The 18,195-nt window shown below is 40.6% G+C and overlaps 1 protein-coding gene across 1 annotated transcript; it reads right to left on the bottom strand.

Annotated features, from left to right (window-relative positions):
* Nucleotides 1-2,129: 2,129 nt before the first annotated feature.
* LOC149290542 (uncharacterized) lies at nt 2,130-6,243 on the bottom strand. Its single transcript, XM_089489371.1, has 3 exons — nt 6,204-6,243; nt 5,256-5,376; nt 2,130-3,367 (listed from the first exon to the last, which is right to left on the bottom strand). The coding sequence occupies exons 1-3, from the start codon at nt 6,225-6,227 to the stop codon at nt 2,130-2,132; spliced, it is 1,383 nt and encodes a 460-aa protein (XP_089345497.1). The 5' UTR covers nt 6,228-6,243.
* Between the last annotated feature and the right edge of the window lie 11,952 nt (nt 6,244-18,195).

Below are 18,195 nucleotides of genomic sequence, written 5' to 3'. Positions count from 1 at the left end.
TCTTCACACTTCCAAGGAGCTTGTCCACGTCCTCAGTACTCACAGATTCAAATTGATCCAGTATGATCTTATTCACTGAGTTACTGGACACCTCACCTATAGCCTCTATAATAATGTCGGCCTCTGGAAGAAGGGAAGGAGTACGCCCTTCCTTCCTTCCTTCCTTCCTTCCTTCCTTCCTTCCTTCCTTCCGGAATGGAGCCCAGGCTGCAGAGCTGGACTCAGGAGAGAAAGGCTGGGAAGACTCTGCTTTGTACATATATCTCTTTCTCTCTCAGTGCGTGTGTGTTTGCCTCAGTTCTTATGGCTGGGAATGGAGCTGAGGGCTGAGGAAAGAAGAACGTGTCAATTTTGTGCAAATGCAGAACTTCTGTGCATCAAAGAGTCCAGTGTGTTGAAATAGCAAAGAACTTTATTGAGAACACATAGAAGGAATTCAGTGTTTAAGCCAGAACTGCCCACTCCAAGCCAAACTATACATTAAAACCCCAAAACCTAAAACACCACCCTCTTCCCAACCTAGCCCCCATCTCCAATTCCTACAATCTATGCTCCACAGGTAACAAGGCCCCCTTTGCCACCCCCAGAAACTAACCCCCTTTCTGTTAATATCGGCCCCCAATTTTCTTCAGCCAACATCTCACCCATTGCAAAAACTAACATTCCCATAACTATTTGAGCCAGCTGCAACAAATCCCACCCCTCTATTTCGCTAACCTATACTACAAACTCCAGTCAAATTTATAAACTATGATCTATACTAACAGCAATGAAAACCTAAACTTAACAAAATATAACTTTAAACATAAACAGACTTAGCCACAGACAAACCACAGACATATGGATAGACAACCCTTACAAACATAAGCATAAGGGCCTTTTCACTGCTGGATTGAAAATATATTTTCTGTATTCATTCTTGACAAAAATAATGTTAATTCACTTCTGGGATTTGTTTGGCTTCTTTACTGTGTGGCCTCTCTGATGTCTCACTAGATTTGACCTCAAAGAAAAACATTTCCCACAATGCTGGCATTTGTGTGGCTTTTCTCCTGTGTGGACTCCCTGATGTGTAACTAGGCTTAACTTCCAAGAAAAACATTCCCCACAATGCTGGCATTTGTATAGCTTGTATAATGGAAAGGACAAGGGCTCTCCCCACTTCCCTCCCTCCCTCCCTGTGAGGGCAGTCATGGCTTCAGGGGCTGAGACTGTGCTTTCACAGATGCCCCCAAAGGGCCCTCTTCAGCATGCGCAGGAATTGCCAGAGCCTAGATGATGCTGCTTATTCCGCTGGCGGCCTTTACAGGAAAGGAAGCTATGTGCCGGGAGCTCAGCAGCCTCCCCTTCCTTCCTTCCCTCTTTTCTTCCTTTAAGGAGGCCAAGGTGCAGAGCTGGACTCAGGAGGGAAAGCCAGTAAAGGAAGGCTCTAGTTTTGAAATATAGCTCTCTCTGTGTATCCTGTATGTTTGTGTGTTTCTGTGCACATATGTGTGTGTGTGCCCCTTCTGTTCTTATGGCTGGGAATGCAGCTGAGGACTCGAGGATAGAAGAAAGGGTCAGTTTTGGGAAAATTCAGAACTTCTGTGCATCAAAGAGTCCAGTGTGTTGAAATAGCAAAGAACTTTATTGAGAACACACAGAAACCCAGTGTTTAAGCCAGAACTGCCCACTCCAATTCAAACAATACACTAAAACCCCAAACGTTCAACATCACCCTCTTCCAAACCTAGCCTCACCCCCAATTCCCACAGTCTATGCCCCACAGGTAACAAGGCCCCCTTTGCCATTCCCACAAACTAGCCCTTTCTGTTGATACCGCAAAATTTCTTCAGACTACATCTCACACTTTGCAAAAGATACCATCCCCATAACTATTCTATCCAGATGCAACAAATCCCACCCCTCATCTTCCTAACCTATACCACAATCCACGACAAATATACAACCCAAAGCAATTACCTATACTATTACCAATTAAAACCTAAACTTAACAAAATATGACTTTAAAACATAAACAGACATATGGACAGACAAAGCTAATAAACAAAACCATAAGGTCTTTTTCTTATTACCACAGGATTAAAAATATATGCTTTGTATTCCTTCTTGACAAATATAATGTTAGTTCAATACTGGGATTTCTGTAGCTTCTCTCTTGTGTGGCCTCTCTCATGTTTCACGTGGGCTGACTTGTCAGAAAAACATTTCCCACAATGCTGGCATTTGTATGGCTTCTCTCCTGTGTGGATTCTCTGATGTGTCACTATGTTTGACTTTGAAGAAAAACATTTCCCACAATGCTGGCATTTGTATGGCTTCTCTCCTGTGTGGATTCTCTGATGTTTCACTAGGTCTGACTTCAAAGAAAAACATTTCCCACAATGCTGGCATTTGTATGGCTTCTCTCCTGTGTGGACTCTCTGATGTGTCTCTAGGTGCGCCTTTGAAGAAAAACATTTCACACAATGCTGGCATTTGTATGGCTTCTCTCCTGTGTGGACTCTCTGATGTCTCACTAGGTCTGACTTCAAAGAAAAACATTTCCCACAATGCTGGCATTTGTATGGCTTCTCTCCTGTGTGGACTCTCTGATGTGTCTCTAGGTGCGCCTTTGAAGAAAAACATTTCACACAATGCTGGCATTTGTATGGCTTCTCTCCTGTGTGGATTCTCTGATGTTTCACTAAGTGTACCTTCAAAGAAAAACATTTCCCACAATGCTGGCATTTGTATGGCTTCTCTCCTGTGTGGATTCTCTGATGTGTCACTATGTTTGACTTAGAAGAAAAACACTTCCCACAATGCTGACATTTGTATGGCTTCTCTCCAGTGTGGACTCTCTGATGTCTCACTAAGTGTACCTTCAAAGAAAAACATTTCCCACAATGCTGGCATTTGTAGGGCTTTGCTCCTGTGTGAGATCTCTGATGTATCACTAGGTATGACTTTGACGAAAAACATTTCTCACAATGCTGGCATTTGTATGGCTTCTCTCCTGTGTGAACTCTCTGATGTCTCACTAGGTTTGATTTCAATGAAAAAGCTTTCCCACAATGCTGGCATTTGTATGGCTTCTCTCCTGTGTAGACTCTCTGATGTATCACTACGTCTGACTTTGAAGAAAAAGATTTCCCACAATGCTGGCATTTGAATGGCTTCTCTCCTGTGTGGACTCTCTGATGTGTCACTAGGTTTGCCTTCCAAGAAAAACATTTCCCACAATCCTGGCATTTGTTTGGCTTCTCCCCTGTGTGGACTCTCTGATGTCTCACTAGGTGTGACTTCCGAGAAAAACATTTCCCACAATGCTGGCATTTGTATGGCTTCTCTCCTGTGTGGACTTTTTCATGACTCAAGTGTTCTTCTGTAAAGAAAGAAAATGACAGATGAGACTGAACATCAGAGTTAAGAGAGGAGGGTGTTACCCCATGATTTAGCCCTCATTAATCCCTCCTTATTAGAGATAAAATTAAGAAAGTTTCTGTGAGTAACCGAAGCATGACCCTGCCGCTTATGGCCCTAAATCCATGGAACGATTGTATATTTACTTATAGGAGTTGACAAAGAAGAGATTGGAGGGGGTCTACCTTAAGGGAATCACTAGAAGGAGATATTCAGACAAAGGACTGTTGAAAAAAATATTCCATTAAACATGTGCAAAAATACTTTGATTGACAGGTGGCATAATATCCTGTGAGACTGCCATAGAGTGCTGAGTGAGAGCCCAAGTCATGATGGAAGCTAACTGCAGAGGTCACTTCATGCTGCTTGGCACCAGGAGATGACTCACAACCAATACAGTATGCAGCTCACATGCGGATTTGTGTGGATTGGATTGGAGTTGTGTGTACAATGGATGGTGAAGATGATGGAAGTCAGAGATGAGAGCTTGCAAATATTTGTATTATTTTGCAACTCAGGATAAAGAACCTTCAATGATTGCGATGAAATCAACTGTATTTGTGACATATTTTTAAGTGTGAAAAGTAGTCAGTGCATTGCCAATATCTATATATCTGGCTATTTCCTTCCGTACTCTGCTATGTTATTGCTGAGCTGCATCTGGGAGTGTCACACTCAGATTGTAGAGTAAACTGGCTTTTGAACACAATCGAAATTCGGAGCCAAGAAGGACCCGAGATTCTATGCGCTAATGAAATTTGTCTGAGATATTTGCACCAAGGACCCATTGCATTCAATTTGGTTTCAGATCATTTTCTCCCACAGGAAACTTTCTAAAGTGATTTAAACCTTTTTGAACACTCAGTTACATGGATCTGTAATTGGTTGACTGGCTGAAACCAAAGGGTGCTCAATAATGGCTCCATTTCATCTTGGAGAGAATTGACCAGTGAGGTCCCATAGGGTTCTGTCCTGGACCCAGTGCTGTTCAACATTTTTGGATGACAGAATTGAGGGTATACTTATCAAATTTGCAAATGACACCAAATTAGGAGGAGTAGCTAATACCCCTGAGGACTGGATCAAACTTCAGAATGACCTTAATATATTAGAAACCTAGGCCAATGCTAAAAAATTGAATTTCAACACAGAGAAATGTAAGGTACTGCACTGAGGGCGGAAAAATGAAATGGACAGATATAGGATGGGTGACACCTGGCTGAATGAAACTACGTGTGAAATGGATTTTGGAGTCCAAGTAGACCACAAGTTGAACCTGAGTCAACAGTGTGATGCGGCAGCTAAAAAGGCCAATGCAATTTTTGGCTGCATCAATAGAAGTATAGTGTCTAGAACAAGAGAAGTAATAGTGTCACTCTACTCTGCTTTGGTCAGAGCCCACCTGGAATATTGTGTCCAGTTCTGGTCACCAAAATTCAAAAGGACAGAACAATGGAAGCAAGGCACAGGAAAAGAGGTTCCACCTAAACATTAGGAGGAACTTCCTGACAGCAAGAGCTATTCAGCAGTGGAATGTACTCCGTCAGAGCATGGTGCGTCTCATTATGGTTATTATTATTATTATTATTATTATTATTAATTTCTAAAGCACTCCTTCTTTGAAGGGTTTTTAAGGTCTTTGAAGGTATTTAATCAAAGGCTGGGTGGTATCTGGTGGGGATGCTTTCAGTGTGTATTCCTGCATGGCAAGCGGTTGAACCAGATGGTCCTTGTGTTCTATTCCAGCTCTATGATTCTATGATTCTAAAGTGGAATCATAGTGCCATGATTATGTAGTATGAAAGGGACCTCAGTCTTCATAGGAAAGGCAATGAATTCAGCTTCCTTACCCACAGAAGCCACATTCTTGTAATTCTCCATCATCACATAATTGTACATAAGTCGCTGCTTCTTTGTCAACAATTTCCATTCGTCCTCAGTGAAATATATTGCCACATCAGCAAAGGTCACCTGCAACAGAAAATAGCCCTCATCCACAGAGTGACTAAGCAAAAGGGGAGGAAAGCACATGGTGCATCCAAATATTATTTGATCACTTTAGAATTCATTCCAGGGAATAAACTTTAAATGCTGTCAGCAAGAAAAAAGCTACTGCTGTTGAGATCCAGTTTGTCTTGAATCTTTTCAATATAATACACAATATAATTTAGGCCATAGCTGGGATATTGAAGATGGATTAGGATACTGACAATCCCAACACATGCAGTACATTTAGCCACCAAAGAATTATGGTGCCTTTAGACATTTCTTGCAACATTTCAGAGGCAAACATCATTTTAATAACAGTTCTGGGGAACACTCTGGGCTTGAAGCCCACTGGGCCCACCCCATATTTATATCCAAAGATGTTCTTCCATATCCTCCACCATTTCACAGATTGGAAAAGTAAGACACATGTGGACAAGCAACCCAGAATGCAGTGAAGATGGCCAAAGGTGTTTATGAGGAAGATCACACAAGCTAGGAAGGCACAGCAGTTTGCTTTGGTTTCAGCCTCCTGGGAAGGGCCACATCCTGCCTCCTTCTTTCCTCTTCTCTCCCCACTTTTGAGTTGATGGGCTGCAAACTCAATTGCACTCAGGAACTGAAGTGAGCTGAGAAGGGGGAAAGTGGGAGGAGGAGAGAGCAACCGGGACATTTTTAAAAGCCCATGAAGAAGTGGGTTACAGAGGATTAACCAGGACTGTCTCTGCCAAACTCAGACAGTATTTGATTTGCTTCTTTTCGTAAATTGGCCCAGCAATGACACAGATGAAGCTAATAGCATAGTGACTCACCAAAGAGCTGTTGTACCTCGGCATCCTCTTTCTGTTGGAGCCCAACTCCCTCCGCTTAGCCTCTGTGTCGGCTATCAGGTGGGCAGAGGTCCTGGTGGCCCTGCACTTGGTCACTTCCAACAAGAGAGGCCCCAAAGCCGTGTACAAGGAGGCCGAGATGGAGTTCCTGAGAAAAGGGACCAGGGTTAGGATTGGCTTGGCAAGAAACCCTGAAGCACTCGAAAACACAGAGAATAGCATCCTGCTGGTGACACACACAGATGACATATGCCTAGGGATGCCATATCCTGGTGGCCCCCGGGACAATTCTGCTTTTGCCCCCCCCCCCCGCTGCCTGCCCCGGTCCAGTTCCCCCCCAACCCCGGCCTTTGTCCCGCCTCCGGGCCAGCCCCGCTCATGCGGCCGTTGCCACGGCCGCTAACCCACCTCCTCCTCCTCTTCTTGGGCAGCGTCGCCCTCCTGCTTCTGGGCAGCGCCGCCTTCCTCCTCCTCGCCAGCGCTGCCGCTGCCGCCGCTGCCACCACGCCACCTGCAACAGGGCTTTCCCGCGCACGCGCGGGGCTAGGACAGAGGAGCTCGTCCCCTTGGGCCAGCCGGCCATTGGCCAGCTGGCCAAAGGGGACGGGCTCCTCTTCCCTTGCGCGCGCCACCCCGGCCGCAGCATGGGCCAGCAGCAGCGCACGCACATCCTTCACATGCGTTCCCTCGCGCGGGGCTTCCCAAGGAGCCCTTGCACCGAGGAGGAGGAGGATGAAGAGGAGGAGGAGGAGGAGGTGGAAAGGTGAGTCAGTGGCCATTTCAGGTCTGCCTTGGGGTTTTCTTAAATTAATTTTTAAAAATATAAAATACTTTTTTTGTTTATTTTATTTCATTTATTTTTATTATTGCTTGTTTTTATTTTATTTTATTAATTTTTATTGTTGTTTTTTATTTTATTTTATTAATTTTTATTATTGCTTGTTTTTTATTTTATTACATTAATTTTTATTATTAAATATATACACCCCTGCCTTGTTTTTTTCCCCATTATTTTTTATTATTAAATATATGCAAGTGCATTTTCTGTGTATTTATGGCGCTTTGAATGCTAACAAGTCTGCCTTTCTTGGACAATTATAGTGATGATGATGATGGTGGTGGTGATATTGATATCAACAAGCCTCTGAGGCACGGCCAATGTAAGTTGCTGAGATTTTTACAAACTCATGCGCAGTGAAGTAAAACCACAGTCCCTTGCCCAAGTACACACTTCTGAGAAGTACAGTGGAACCCGAGGGCAAGTCCATTTCTGCCATCTGTCTAGGAATGATGCCAAAATGTCCTCCATTTTGATCATGCCTAAAAAACATGCATTTATATTAAGATTTTTGAAAAACCCTCAATTTTTTGGCACGTCCTCCATTTTTTAAAAATGTGTCCTACATTTGAAAATGTTGTCCTACATTTGTCCTACATTTGTCCCGGTTTGGAGGTACTGACTTATGGCAACCCTATATATGCCTCCTTTGTGCCGATGCAGAGGTGGGCATCCCCTTCCTCCCTCTGCACCAAACAATGCTTCCTAGACCTAGCATAGATTCACTGCAGCTCCCCTACACAACAGATACTCCATGCCTTCTAAGAGTGGAGGGGGATTAGGGGATGGGGAATTGGAGAGGGCCCTGGTTATGTCACCATAAATAGATATGAAATGAGTGCATAATAAACAAACAAACAAACAAACAAATAAACAAATAATCTGCTGAAACTTCCAGAGGTCCCCAGTGCTTTTCCCCAGCATCAGCCCGTTTCCCAAGAAGGCTGCATCCGCACTATAGAAATAAGGCACTTTGCACTGCTTTAACCACTCAGTGCTAGGGAATCCTGGGATTTTACCTTTGGACACTTAGCCTTCTCTGCCAGAGAGCTCTCATGCCAAAAAAACCTACAAATCCCAGGATTCCACGGGATGGAGCCAGGAGAGTTAAAGCGGTTTCGAACTGGATTATTTCTGCAGTGCAGATACAGCCTGAGTCGGCTGTAAAAGGGCAGAAGCACCCAAGTCTTGTTTTTACCTTCTTAATAATGGTTTTCCTTTAAAATAAATAACCAGTCTGCTTATCTGTCTAATCCTTATTTTTGTTGTTCTTGTTTGTTTCTATGTTTATTTGGTAATAATATGAAATGGTCTGGTCTGCCTCCTTCCTTCTTCCCTGAAAATCTCTTAATAAAAAAACTGGGGAGACTTTTAAAACCTCCCAAAGGAGCTACTTTTGGCCTTTTTGGGGGACAAGCCTCCTCTTAGAAGCCAAAGCCCAATGTTTGTGAAGAAGAAGAATAAGACTTGTATTACAACTATCCCCCCATTTCTGATCCCTTTTAAAACCCATGTTCCTCAGAAGGAGCAGAGCTGTGTAATAAGAAAACCCTCTCAGAAAAGAGACACAAAAGACACACAAAGGGACACTCTTCCTTCCTTTTGGCCCAAGGAGCCTGGCCTCCTTCTCTCTCTGGAGCCTCAGGAGAGAAAGAGAAGCTTCTGTTCAACTGAGGCCTCAGAGAAGGTTCCGGAACATTATTCCCCACAGTCACAAGCAGCACAAAATGGCCACCGGAAGAGGAAAAGGCCACCAGAACACAAGATGGCTGCTGGAAAACAAAATGGCCACTAGAACACAAAATGGCTGCCAGAACATAAAATGGCAGCCGGAACACAAAATGGCCGCCTCTGCGTCAGCACTTGGCAGTTGTCAGTTTGAAGACTTCAGGGGAGAGAGAGACACTGAGGGGAAGAGTGGAAGGGTCCTGGACAGAAGGGGCCTTGGGAGATATAGAGCCTTCTGATATATTCGGACTTCGCTTCCTAACAAAGGGGTTTTTTGGCTTATAAAGGATTTGGGGCAAACTGCCAATGGGATTGAAAGTGTATTTCCTGGACTGGATCTCCCAGCATCCACATGGCCAGAAAGAGGAGGGGTCCTGTCCTGCAGTAAGGCCCCTACAATCCCTATGAACTGACGACTACAACTCCCAAGTTTTCTTTCTTTCTTTCTTTCTTTCTTTCTTTCTTTCTTTCTTTCCTTCCTTCCTTCCTTCCTTCCTTCCTTCCTTTCTCCCTGATGTTTATCACACTATGCTCTTAAAGAGGTACTATTCCAGTGTGACTCCCCTAGCTGCCTCCTGTTGCATGCTGGGATTGGCAGTTTTAAGGAGGGGTATTTAGAATTCTCAGGCAGAGAAGTTCAGCTCCTTAAAACTGCCAATCCCAGCATGCAACAGGAGGCTGCTAGAGGAGTCACACGGGAATAGTAGCTCTTTAAGAGCATAGTGTGATAAACATCCCTGTCTGGGTTTTGAGGTGTGATTAAGCCTTGTTAGTGGTGTTACTCCTCTTGTTGTCGTTGTGTGCCTCCAAGTTGTTTCTGACTTATGGAGACCCTAAGGGAAGCCCTTCGCAAGCTTTTCTTGGCAAGATTTGTCCAGAAGTGGTTTTGCAAGTGCCTCCTTCTGAGGCTGAGAGAGTGTGACTTCTTGCCTAAGGTCACTCAGTGGGTTTCCGTGGCCAAGAGGACATTCGAACACTGGGCTCCAGGATCATAGTCCAATGCTCCATCCACTAAACCACACTGTCTCTTTCTTGAGGCTTTGTGGTTTTTTGTGGAGTGGATCCAAGTCATTGCCGACTTCTGGGGAGCCTCTTCTGGGGTTTCCTTGGGAAGAGTTGTTCAGAGGAGGTTTGCCATTGCCTTCCCTGAGGCTGAGAGAGTGTGACTTCTTGCCCAAGGGCACCCAGCTGGTTTCATGGAGGAGTGGGGCACTGGACCCAGGCCTCCAGAGTTGTAACTCAACACTCAAACCACTGCACCACACTGCCTCCCATTCCCATGTACAACCTGAGAAATAATTGCAGACTTTTTTCTGTTTTTCATGTGTGTCTTCAAGTAGTTTCCAACATATGGCAACCCTAAGGCAACCTTATCATGGGGTTCCCTTTCCAGGTTTCTTCAGAGAGGGGTTGCCATTGCCATCCTCTGAGGCTGAGAGAGTGTGACTTGTCAAGGGTCCCCTAAGTCCCAAACACACTGCAGCAATAATCCAATCTGAGACCGCTTTAACTGCCCTGGCTCAGTGCTAGGGAATTCTGGGAAATGTAGTTTTGTGAGACACTGAGTCCCTCCCTCCCAACACTTTCTCATTTCCCCCAAAACCAGCGCAAAGCTGGCAGATGGAAAGAGGTTTTAAAGCAGCATTTAAATCTATATTATTTGTTTTTAAAAGACTAAATGTCCCAAATGCTATTATCAGTTTTGTAGCTATTATTACAGAAAGACGTAGAGCGCAAACTCCTCAAGTACCTTTATTTTCTGGAGTGAGATGGGCTTTTCCAACTGACTCACTGTGATGATCTCCGGTGGTCCAAGCAGCCAAACCGTGGCCCTGTAATAATAATAATGATAATAATAATAATAATAATAATAATAATAGTTTTATATCCCTCTCTTCAGCCAAAAGGCTATCAGAGTGGATTACAAACTGTTAATTAACCATTTAGACATTATGGCTCTTAGCCCAGCAGACCCTTAACTTCCTTGAATCACACTGCCTCCATCCAGTGAATTATAAAAGGACTTCCCTTAACCTACACTGGGACCAGTTAAGGAACCATGGTGGGATACAAACCGCCATATAGTACGTATTGTATACGTACTAGGGTTAGGAAGGGGCGGTGCTTCCGCACCCCCCTAACCCTAGTACGTATACAATACGTACAAGATGGTGGCGCCCCTTCCACATGGGCGCCGCCATCTTTACGTACTGGACGCATAGAGTCCAGACGTGTCGCGGCGCTAATGACGTCGCGAATGCGCCCTTGGCGCTTCGCGACGTCATCAGTGCGCCGCGGAAAGAAGCTCCGAAATGGAGCTTCTTTTTTGCTCCGCGCGGGAGCCGCGCGGTTTGGCTGCTGCAGCTCCCGCGCGGAGTAAATGGCGCCGGCGGGGGAACGCCGCAAAGCGGCGGTTTGTATCCCGCCCTTATTTCTACTTCTTTACTGATCTTCCCAAGCATCAACCGATCCAAGACACGTGTAAAAGGAGCGTCGAGTAGTAGATACTCCAAGGAGATATTTACTATAAATAACAAAATATAACTGAAATGTAAGTCCTAGAAGATATTAAGAATCTTGCAGGTACAATATTTGTAAGTATATAATATTCAATTCCTACAAGCTATTAAAATAATAAATAAAGCTAAACGTCCAATTCTGAAACTAACTTCCAAGATCCTCTCTTTAACTCTCTCTCTCGATCTCCAACCGACACAATTCCCCCAACTGTCTCTTGGCCTCTCAGGCCTTATATCTCCTTCTCACGGAAGCTTCCAGAAGAGCCTTTATCTTGCTCTCTGATTGGTCAAGAGAGCCTTCCATAGAAATGATGTCATTCTGCATTTGCATAAACCTCCCTTTACTGCCTGAAGAATACCTCCATTGACTGGAGCCCAGTCATTACATAAACACTTCATGGGTTTCTGCCTAAGGACGACTAAACCGCTTCTAAACTGCATCCAAACCACTCCTAGTCTCCTGGACGCTCAGAAACGCCTCTCAAACGAAGCCAGAAGCGGCGTACCATAAGCGGAAAGACAAGATGCGTGGCTTAAGGAAAGCTAGAGCATCCGGCAACAGTGCCGTCTCTTTGCCTGGAGCCATTGCAGGGGAATTTCCATCCTTTGACAAAAATGGGGCAGAGGAACCTGTCCTTTTTTTTTTAATAAGTCTTTTATTGAGAGTTCACATATTAATACATAACAATGCAACACTAAACACATGTAAAATAATAATAAGAATCATAGTCATAATAATAGGTTTGATTTTAACTACATATAATGATGAATCTCCATATCCTATATAACATTTCTATTTGTGTTATTACGGGATAAACAAATCAAACACACTATCAATTGGACTAAACAAACACATTTAACACTAACACATTTGACACTAACGGTTAACGAAAACAATAAAGAAAAAAACATTTATCTAAAGCTAACCTCAAACATTAACATCCAACCAAGACAACTAAACATTTAGACTAAAACAATTCTTCCTATGCTATGCATGAGAATAAAGCTTGTTATTTCCTTTGTTATCCTTATTATATAAATTGTAATATAAACTAGTTCGTTAGCGACATCTTAACTATATTAGATATTTCTCAAAAAACCCCGAACTTTGTAAAATTTCTTTGGCTATCTACTCTAATATTTATTTATTTATTTGTTTATGTAAGGTTATAGAAATTGTTACAATACTCATATAACTATATATGAACATAGATATATTAAAGTAAACATTCAATATTTATATAATTCATTCATAGATCTTAATCTTTAAACCCTTCTGTAAGTAAGTCGTTTCTTCCTTGTTGTATATATATTAACACGTTCTCCCAGTCTCTGTAAACATCTTCTAGACTTTCGTCCTTCAATAGTCGTGTCAGTTTGTCCATTTCTGCCAATTCATAAATCTTTTCAATCCAATCATTTATATCTGGAATTATTTCCTCCTTCCACTTATGGGCTAATGTTAATCTTGCTGCAGTGATTAAAAGAAAAACTATTCTACCATGTTCCCCCCCCCCCCCCCCCCCAAATTGTCATCTATTATATTTAACAGGTAAATTTCTGGCTTGAATTCCATTTTTATTTCCAATATATTGCAAATTATCTTATGTATTTCTTGCCAATATTTTTTAACTTTTACGCATGACCACCAGCTATGGAAGAAAGTTCCTTTTTCTTTTAAGCATTTCCAGCATTCATTCCTTACACCATATATTTTAGCCAATTTATCCGGGGTCTTATACCACCTATAAAACATCTTGTAGTAATTTTCCTTTATATTTTGGCATCGTGTATATTTTAACCTTTTATTCCAAGTATATTCTCCTTGTTGCAACTCAATATTATGTCCAACATTCTGGGCCCAAATTATCATGTTATTTTTAATGCTTTCTTTTTCCAAATCAATTTTTAACAGATATTTATATAGTTTTGATAGTAATCCTTTATTACTTAAATTCAATAATCTCTCTAAATACATCTCTTCCTTCGCTATTGATTTTTCTCTTTGGTCCGTTTTAAATCTTTCTCTTAATTGCCATCTTAGGCACCAATGTATTTTATAGTTTTGATTTATTAATTCTTCTTCAGTTTTAAATCTAAAATCATTTTTCTCTTTAACTAGTAAATCCTTGTATCTAAGCCAATTTTTGTCAGTCCTTTTTCTCTCCAGAGGAACGCTTCTTGAGGGGAAGTTTCAAGTGTAATTTCTTCACCTATTTTTTCCTATCTCTTTTCCAGATCCAAATGAGAGGTTTCCTTATACAATGATTATTGAATTGTTTATCAACTTTTTCTTTATTATAATACAAGTGCGCATGCCATCTAAAAGCTATGCTCTCACCTTCCAATTTCAAAAGCTTTTTATCTTTTAATTCCCACCAGTCTTTAACCCAAACTAGACATGTTGCTTGATAATAAATTTTTAAATCTGGGACGTCTAATCCACCCCTTTCTCTGGCATTTGTAGCGTCTTCATTCGTACCCTGGGTTTCTTCCCCATCCAAATGAATTTTGTTAATTCTTTCTGCCAGATATGAATTGATTTATCTTTTAATATAATTGGAATTGTTTGATATAAAAATAATATTTTCGGTAAAATATTCATCTTAATACAAGCTATTCTTCCTAACAGAGATAGTTTTAAAGGTTTCCAATTTTCTAAATCCCTTTTAATCTAACTCCATAATTTACTATAATTATTCTTAAATAGGTCAGCATTATTTGTTGTAATATCGATTCCTAGATATCTTACTTTTTTAGTTATTTTATATCCTGATATTTTTATTAGTTCGTTTTCTTCAGATTTATTTAAATTTTTAATTAGCATATTTGTTTTACTTTCATTTATTTTCAACCCTGATATTTTTTCAAATTCTTTTAATTCACTTTGAACTTCTTTAATACTTACTAAGGGGTTTTCCAGGAAAAGCGCCAAATCGTCTGGAAAAGCCAATGTTTTAATTTCCCTTCCTTTATTATCAATCAATGAGATTATGATCCAAAATAGATTTTACCAGTGTTTTCATATTAACTATATTTTTAGCCCAATTTTTAGAGATAAAAAACATGTCTATCCTTGAAAGTGATTTATGTCTATGGGAAAAGAACGTAAAATCTTCTTTTCGATCATATTTATATCTCCATACATCAATTAGGCCCAAATTATCAATCATGTTCTTAAAAGCAGTTGGTAGTTTTCCTTGATTTTTTAAAATTATTTTACCCGAATTTCTATCCAAGGTTGGGTTTAGCACCCCATTCCAATCTCCCATCATAATAATATCGTTATAATTTGAGTCCAGAACGCCATTCATTAAATTTTGGTAAAAGTTGTCTTTTTTGTTCAATGGTCCATACACACCTAATATCAATATTTTTCGATTTTCGACTTTTACTTCTACTCCAATGTAGTTCCCTTCATTATCCTTTAGAATCTCTCTAGATGGTATATTTGATTTAACATATATTACCACACCCTTCTTTTTGTTTTCATTTGCCAAAATCAATTCTTTTCCTAGTCTTTTGTTTTCCAATAGATTTATCTCTGATTTTTTTATATGAGATTCCTGGAGACATATTATATCCCAGTTCTCCTTTTTCAAGAGATGGAAAGTTTTTTCCCTCTTAATAGAAGTATTTAATCCCTTAATGTTCCAAGGAATTATCTTAAATTTCATCTCTGTTTTCTCTTGTAAAAACTAAGCAAGGAGGAAAGAAGGAGAGAAGAAAAAAACACTTATCTTATAACTCGTTAGCTGTTTCTCCTTCTTCTTTCTCTTCCTCACTTCCTTCGTCCCCCTGGTCACTTTGATTTTCTTCTTCTCCTAAATGGTCCAAGTGTTGATTAGAATTACTTGTCTCCTCTGGTAATTGGTTCTTCTTTAGTGTTCTCAGGAAATCTTTCGCTTTGCTTTGTGTGTTGATCCTCAACCTCTTTTTCTTGTAGGTAAAAGAAACTCCCTCTGGTATTTCCCACCTGTATGGAATATTCTGTCTTTTAAGGGATGATGTCAAAAGTTTATAATCTGCTCTCCTCCTCAGAATTCTCAAGGGAATGTCCTTCAAAATCATTAGCTCCTCTTTATCCACAATTAGTCTTTTCTGATAACTTTTCTACAAAATTAGCTCTTTAGTTCTGGTTCTGATAAAATAAATTGAAATATCCCTTGATAGATTTCTTTCTCTTGCTGTTCTAGAGTTGATTCTAAAGATTTTGTCCACTTCTTTTATAAGCTCTGAACACGATATTTCTGTGAAATCAGCCAAAATAGGTAAAAGATATTTATAAAGGTCTTCGATTTGTAATTCCTTGAGTCCTCTAATTTTAAGACATCGTTCCCTGGTCTTTAGATCTGCAATAGCTCTTTGATTGCGTTCTCTTTCTTGCTCTAGTGAAAGTTGTAATGTCTTATCTTCCAGTTCCTTAGTTTTAACTTCCAAAATTTCAACTTTCGTATCTGTTTCTTTTAGATCTTTTGCCACCTTTTCGTCCGTTTGTTTCAAGCTCTTAATTTCTGTTTTAAATTCACGTTTCAAATCTGTCTTCATTTTCCTCATTTCTTGCCGCATATCTTGCATTTCTTGATTTAGTTTTTTGATTTCCTCTAGGATTACAGACTGTTTTAATCTGATATAATAAGGGGAAAATATAATAAAGAAAAGCAAGAACCACTGACAAAGAAAATATTTCTATAGGATAACGAAAATGGCAATGTCTTTAAGGAAATACGCAACATCACAATTACCTCAATCCAGTGCCCAAAATAGGAGACCACCTTTAGAATATCTGTCTGTTTAGTATTATATTCTAAAGATGGTCTTCTATTTTGGGCACTGGATTGAGGTAATTGTGATGTTGCGTATTTCCTTAAAGACATTGCCATCCCTCTCTCTCTCTCTCTCTCTCTCTCTCTCTCTCTATATATATATATATATATATATATAAACTCTCTCTCTCTCTCTCTCTCCATATATATATATATATATATATTTAAATACATGTATGTACACATGCACACGTCCCAACAGATATCTATGGGTATGTATAGATGTATCTATGGGTGTTGTATGCAAGATCTATAGACTTGAAACATTCCATATATATATATATATATATATATATATATATAGGCTCATAAAGGTATAAGTCTGAGTGCACTTAGATAGAGATGCCTACACACACACACACACACACACATATATATATAAATATATATACACACACAGATGTACGGATGTATATGCACAAACACACATGCCACATACATCTGTTGTTGTCCATTGTTCTGGTTCCGTGTTCCAGGTGATGCTGGAGAAGAGGCCCTGCCTCCAACGTAAACAGAAGCTGCAGGCAATGAGGAGAGGGACTCCTTGCCCAATGCATCGGTCACCCGGAGGCCCAGCACCAGGAAGGCCAGTCCCCCCACCTTCACAAAGGCCCCATTCCCACTCCCTCATTTGCCCTGGACAGAACTGGGCAGATCCAGGTGCCCCCATATCGAATCTCCCCGGAAACAAGTTCCTACTACCCTTTACCTCAATCGGGGCAATCTACCCCCTGAACTTGACCTGATCATGACTCGGGTTGAGTTCATATTTGCCGGCAGCAGGGAAGAGCCAGTTGTTTCCAAAAAGAAAGGGTCAATAGTCCGCTTTCAGAAAACCACACTAAGGGGGATTTGTCCTGGATCTCTTGTGCAAGCGCCTAATCGAGTTGTGTTAAAATCGGCGCAAGTGTAAACCGGTTTGGGAACTGGGGTAAAATGTAGTCTGAATGGTCCCTACATTTAAGGGTGAAGGGAGCAAGAAACAACAAGCAAAGCCACCCTAAACACTTCCTTTGACCATTGCAGCGTTGGAGCGTGTCGCCACCCTTGAACTGTCAATCGCTCACCTGCAGACAGGCCAGGAGCAGCACAGAATGTGGCTATAATAACTCAGTGTGTGGCGCTCCCCACAACAATGATGTGGGTCTTCCTTTTTTTATGTTCAAAATTTTTTATTACACTGAGATATTCCCATGATAGTATTTAAATTACCAAATATCGACCAAACATTAACTATTAATTTAACAGAATGTTATCACCCTTTTCTTCAAATGTTTTAAGACAACTCTATTCCATTTCTAAATCTTCTTTTGGTTTCCCTCTTAGTAAGGCAGATACTACATCCATATTTCTAGCTTCATATATCTTAATCAACCAATCTTCGATAGAAGGATTAATTGTAGATTTCCAAACTTGAGCAAATAAGATCCTTGCAGATGAGACCATATATAAAACAATTCTATTGTATTTTACTGACTTTATGTTGTGTGTCATGTTTAGTAAAAATACACTTGTTTCAAAGGGGATATTCATATCAAGTATGTTTTGGATGGTTCCATGAATCCTTTGCCAGAATCCTTTAGCTTTAATGCATGTCCACTTCATATGAAAGAAGCTTCCCTTGGGCTCCCTGCATTTCCAGCACTTAGCATTGCCAGTTTTGTATATCTGGTGGGTTTCTGGGGGGTTATATACCACCTGTATAACATTTTGATATCATTTTCTTTATAGTTTTGGCACAGAGTGAATTTATTTGTTCCTTTCCATGATTTTCCCCATTCCTCTATAATTATAGTTTTATTTATATCACGTGCCCATCTTACCATGCTGTGTTTAATAATTTCATCTTCTAGATCTCTTTCTTTGAATAGTTTATAACATTTGGATATGTGTTTACCTTTTTTGTCCATCATAATTTTATCTATTTCATTGTTATCCATCGTTAACCCTGCCTTAAAACGATTGTTTAATTGGTTCTATAAAAACCAGTCCTTCATGTTTCCTCTTTCATTAAGTTCTTCCATAGATTTCATATTGTATTTTCCTTCTGGTGTTTGGTTTAT

Source organism: Sceloporus occidentalis, unplaced genomic scaffold, assembly GCF_023333645.1.
Source record: "Sceloporus occidentalis isolate IW3139 unplaced genomic scaffold, rSceOcc1.0.p SCAF_39, whole genome shotgun sequence".
Lineage (NCBI taxonomy): Eukaryota > Metazoa > Chordata > Lepidosauria > Squamata > Phrynosomatidae > Sceloporus > Sceloporus occidentalis.
Note: the sequence above shows the minus strand (reverse complement) of the source record. Positions and strands in the feature narration are given on the sequence as shown.

What these genes read in the sequence shown, in the direction of transcription:
- LOC149290542 (XM_089489371.1), bottom strand. Translation starts at nt 6,227, where the DNA reads ATGCCGAGGTACAACAGCTCTTTG. An exon ending in CGAGGTACAACAGCTCTTTG is followed by an intron (nt 5,377 to 6,203) that starts GTGAGTCACTAT and finishes TTTCTGTTGCAG; the next exon opens with GTGACCTTTGCTGATGTGGC. An exon ending in CAAGAATGTGGCTTCTGTGG is followed by an intron (nt 3,368 to 5,255) that starts GTAAGGAAGCTG and finishes CTTTCTTTACAG; the next exon opens with AAGAACACTTGAGTCATGAA.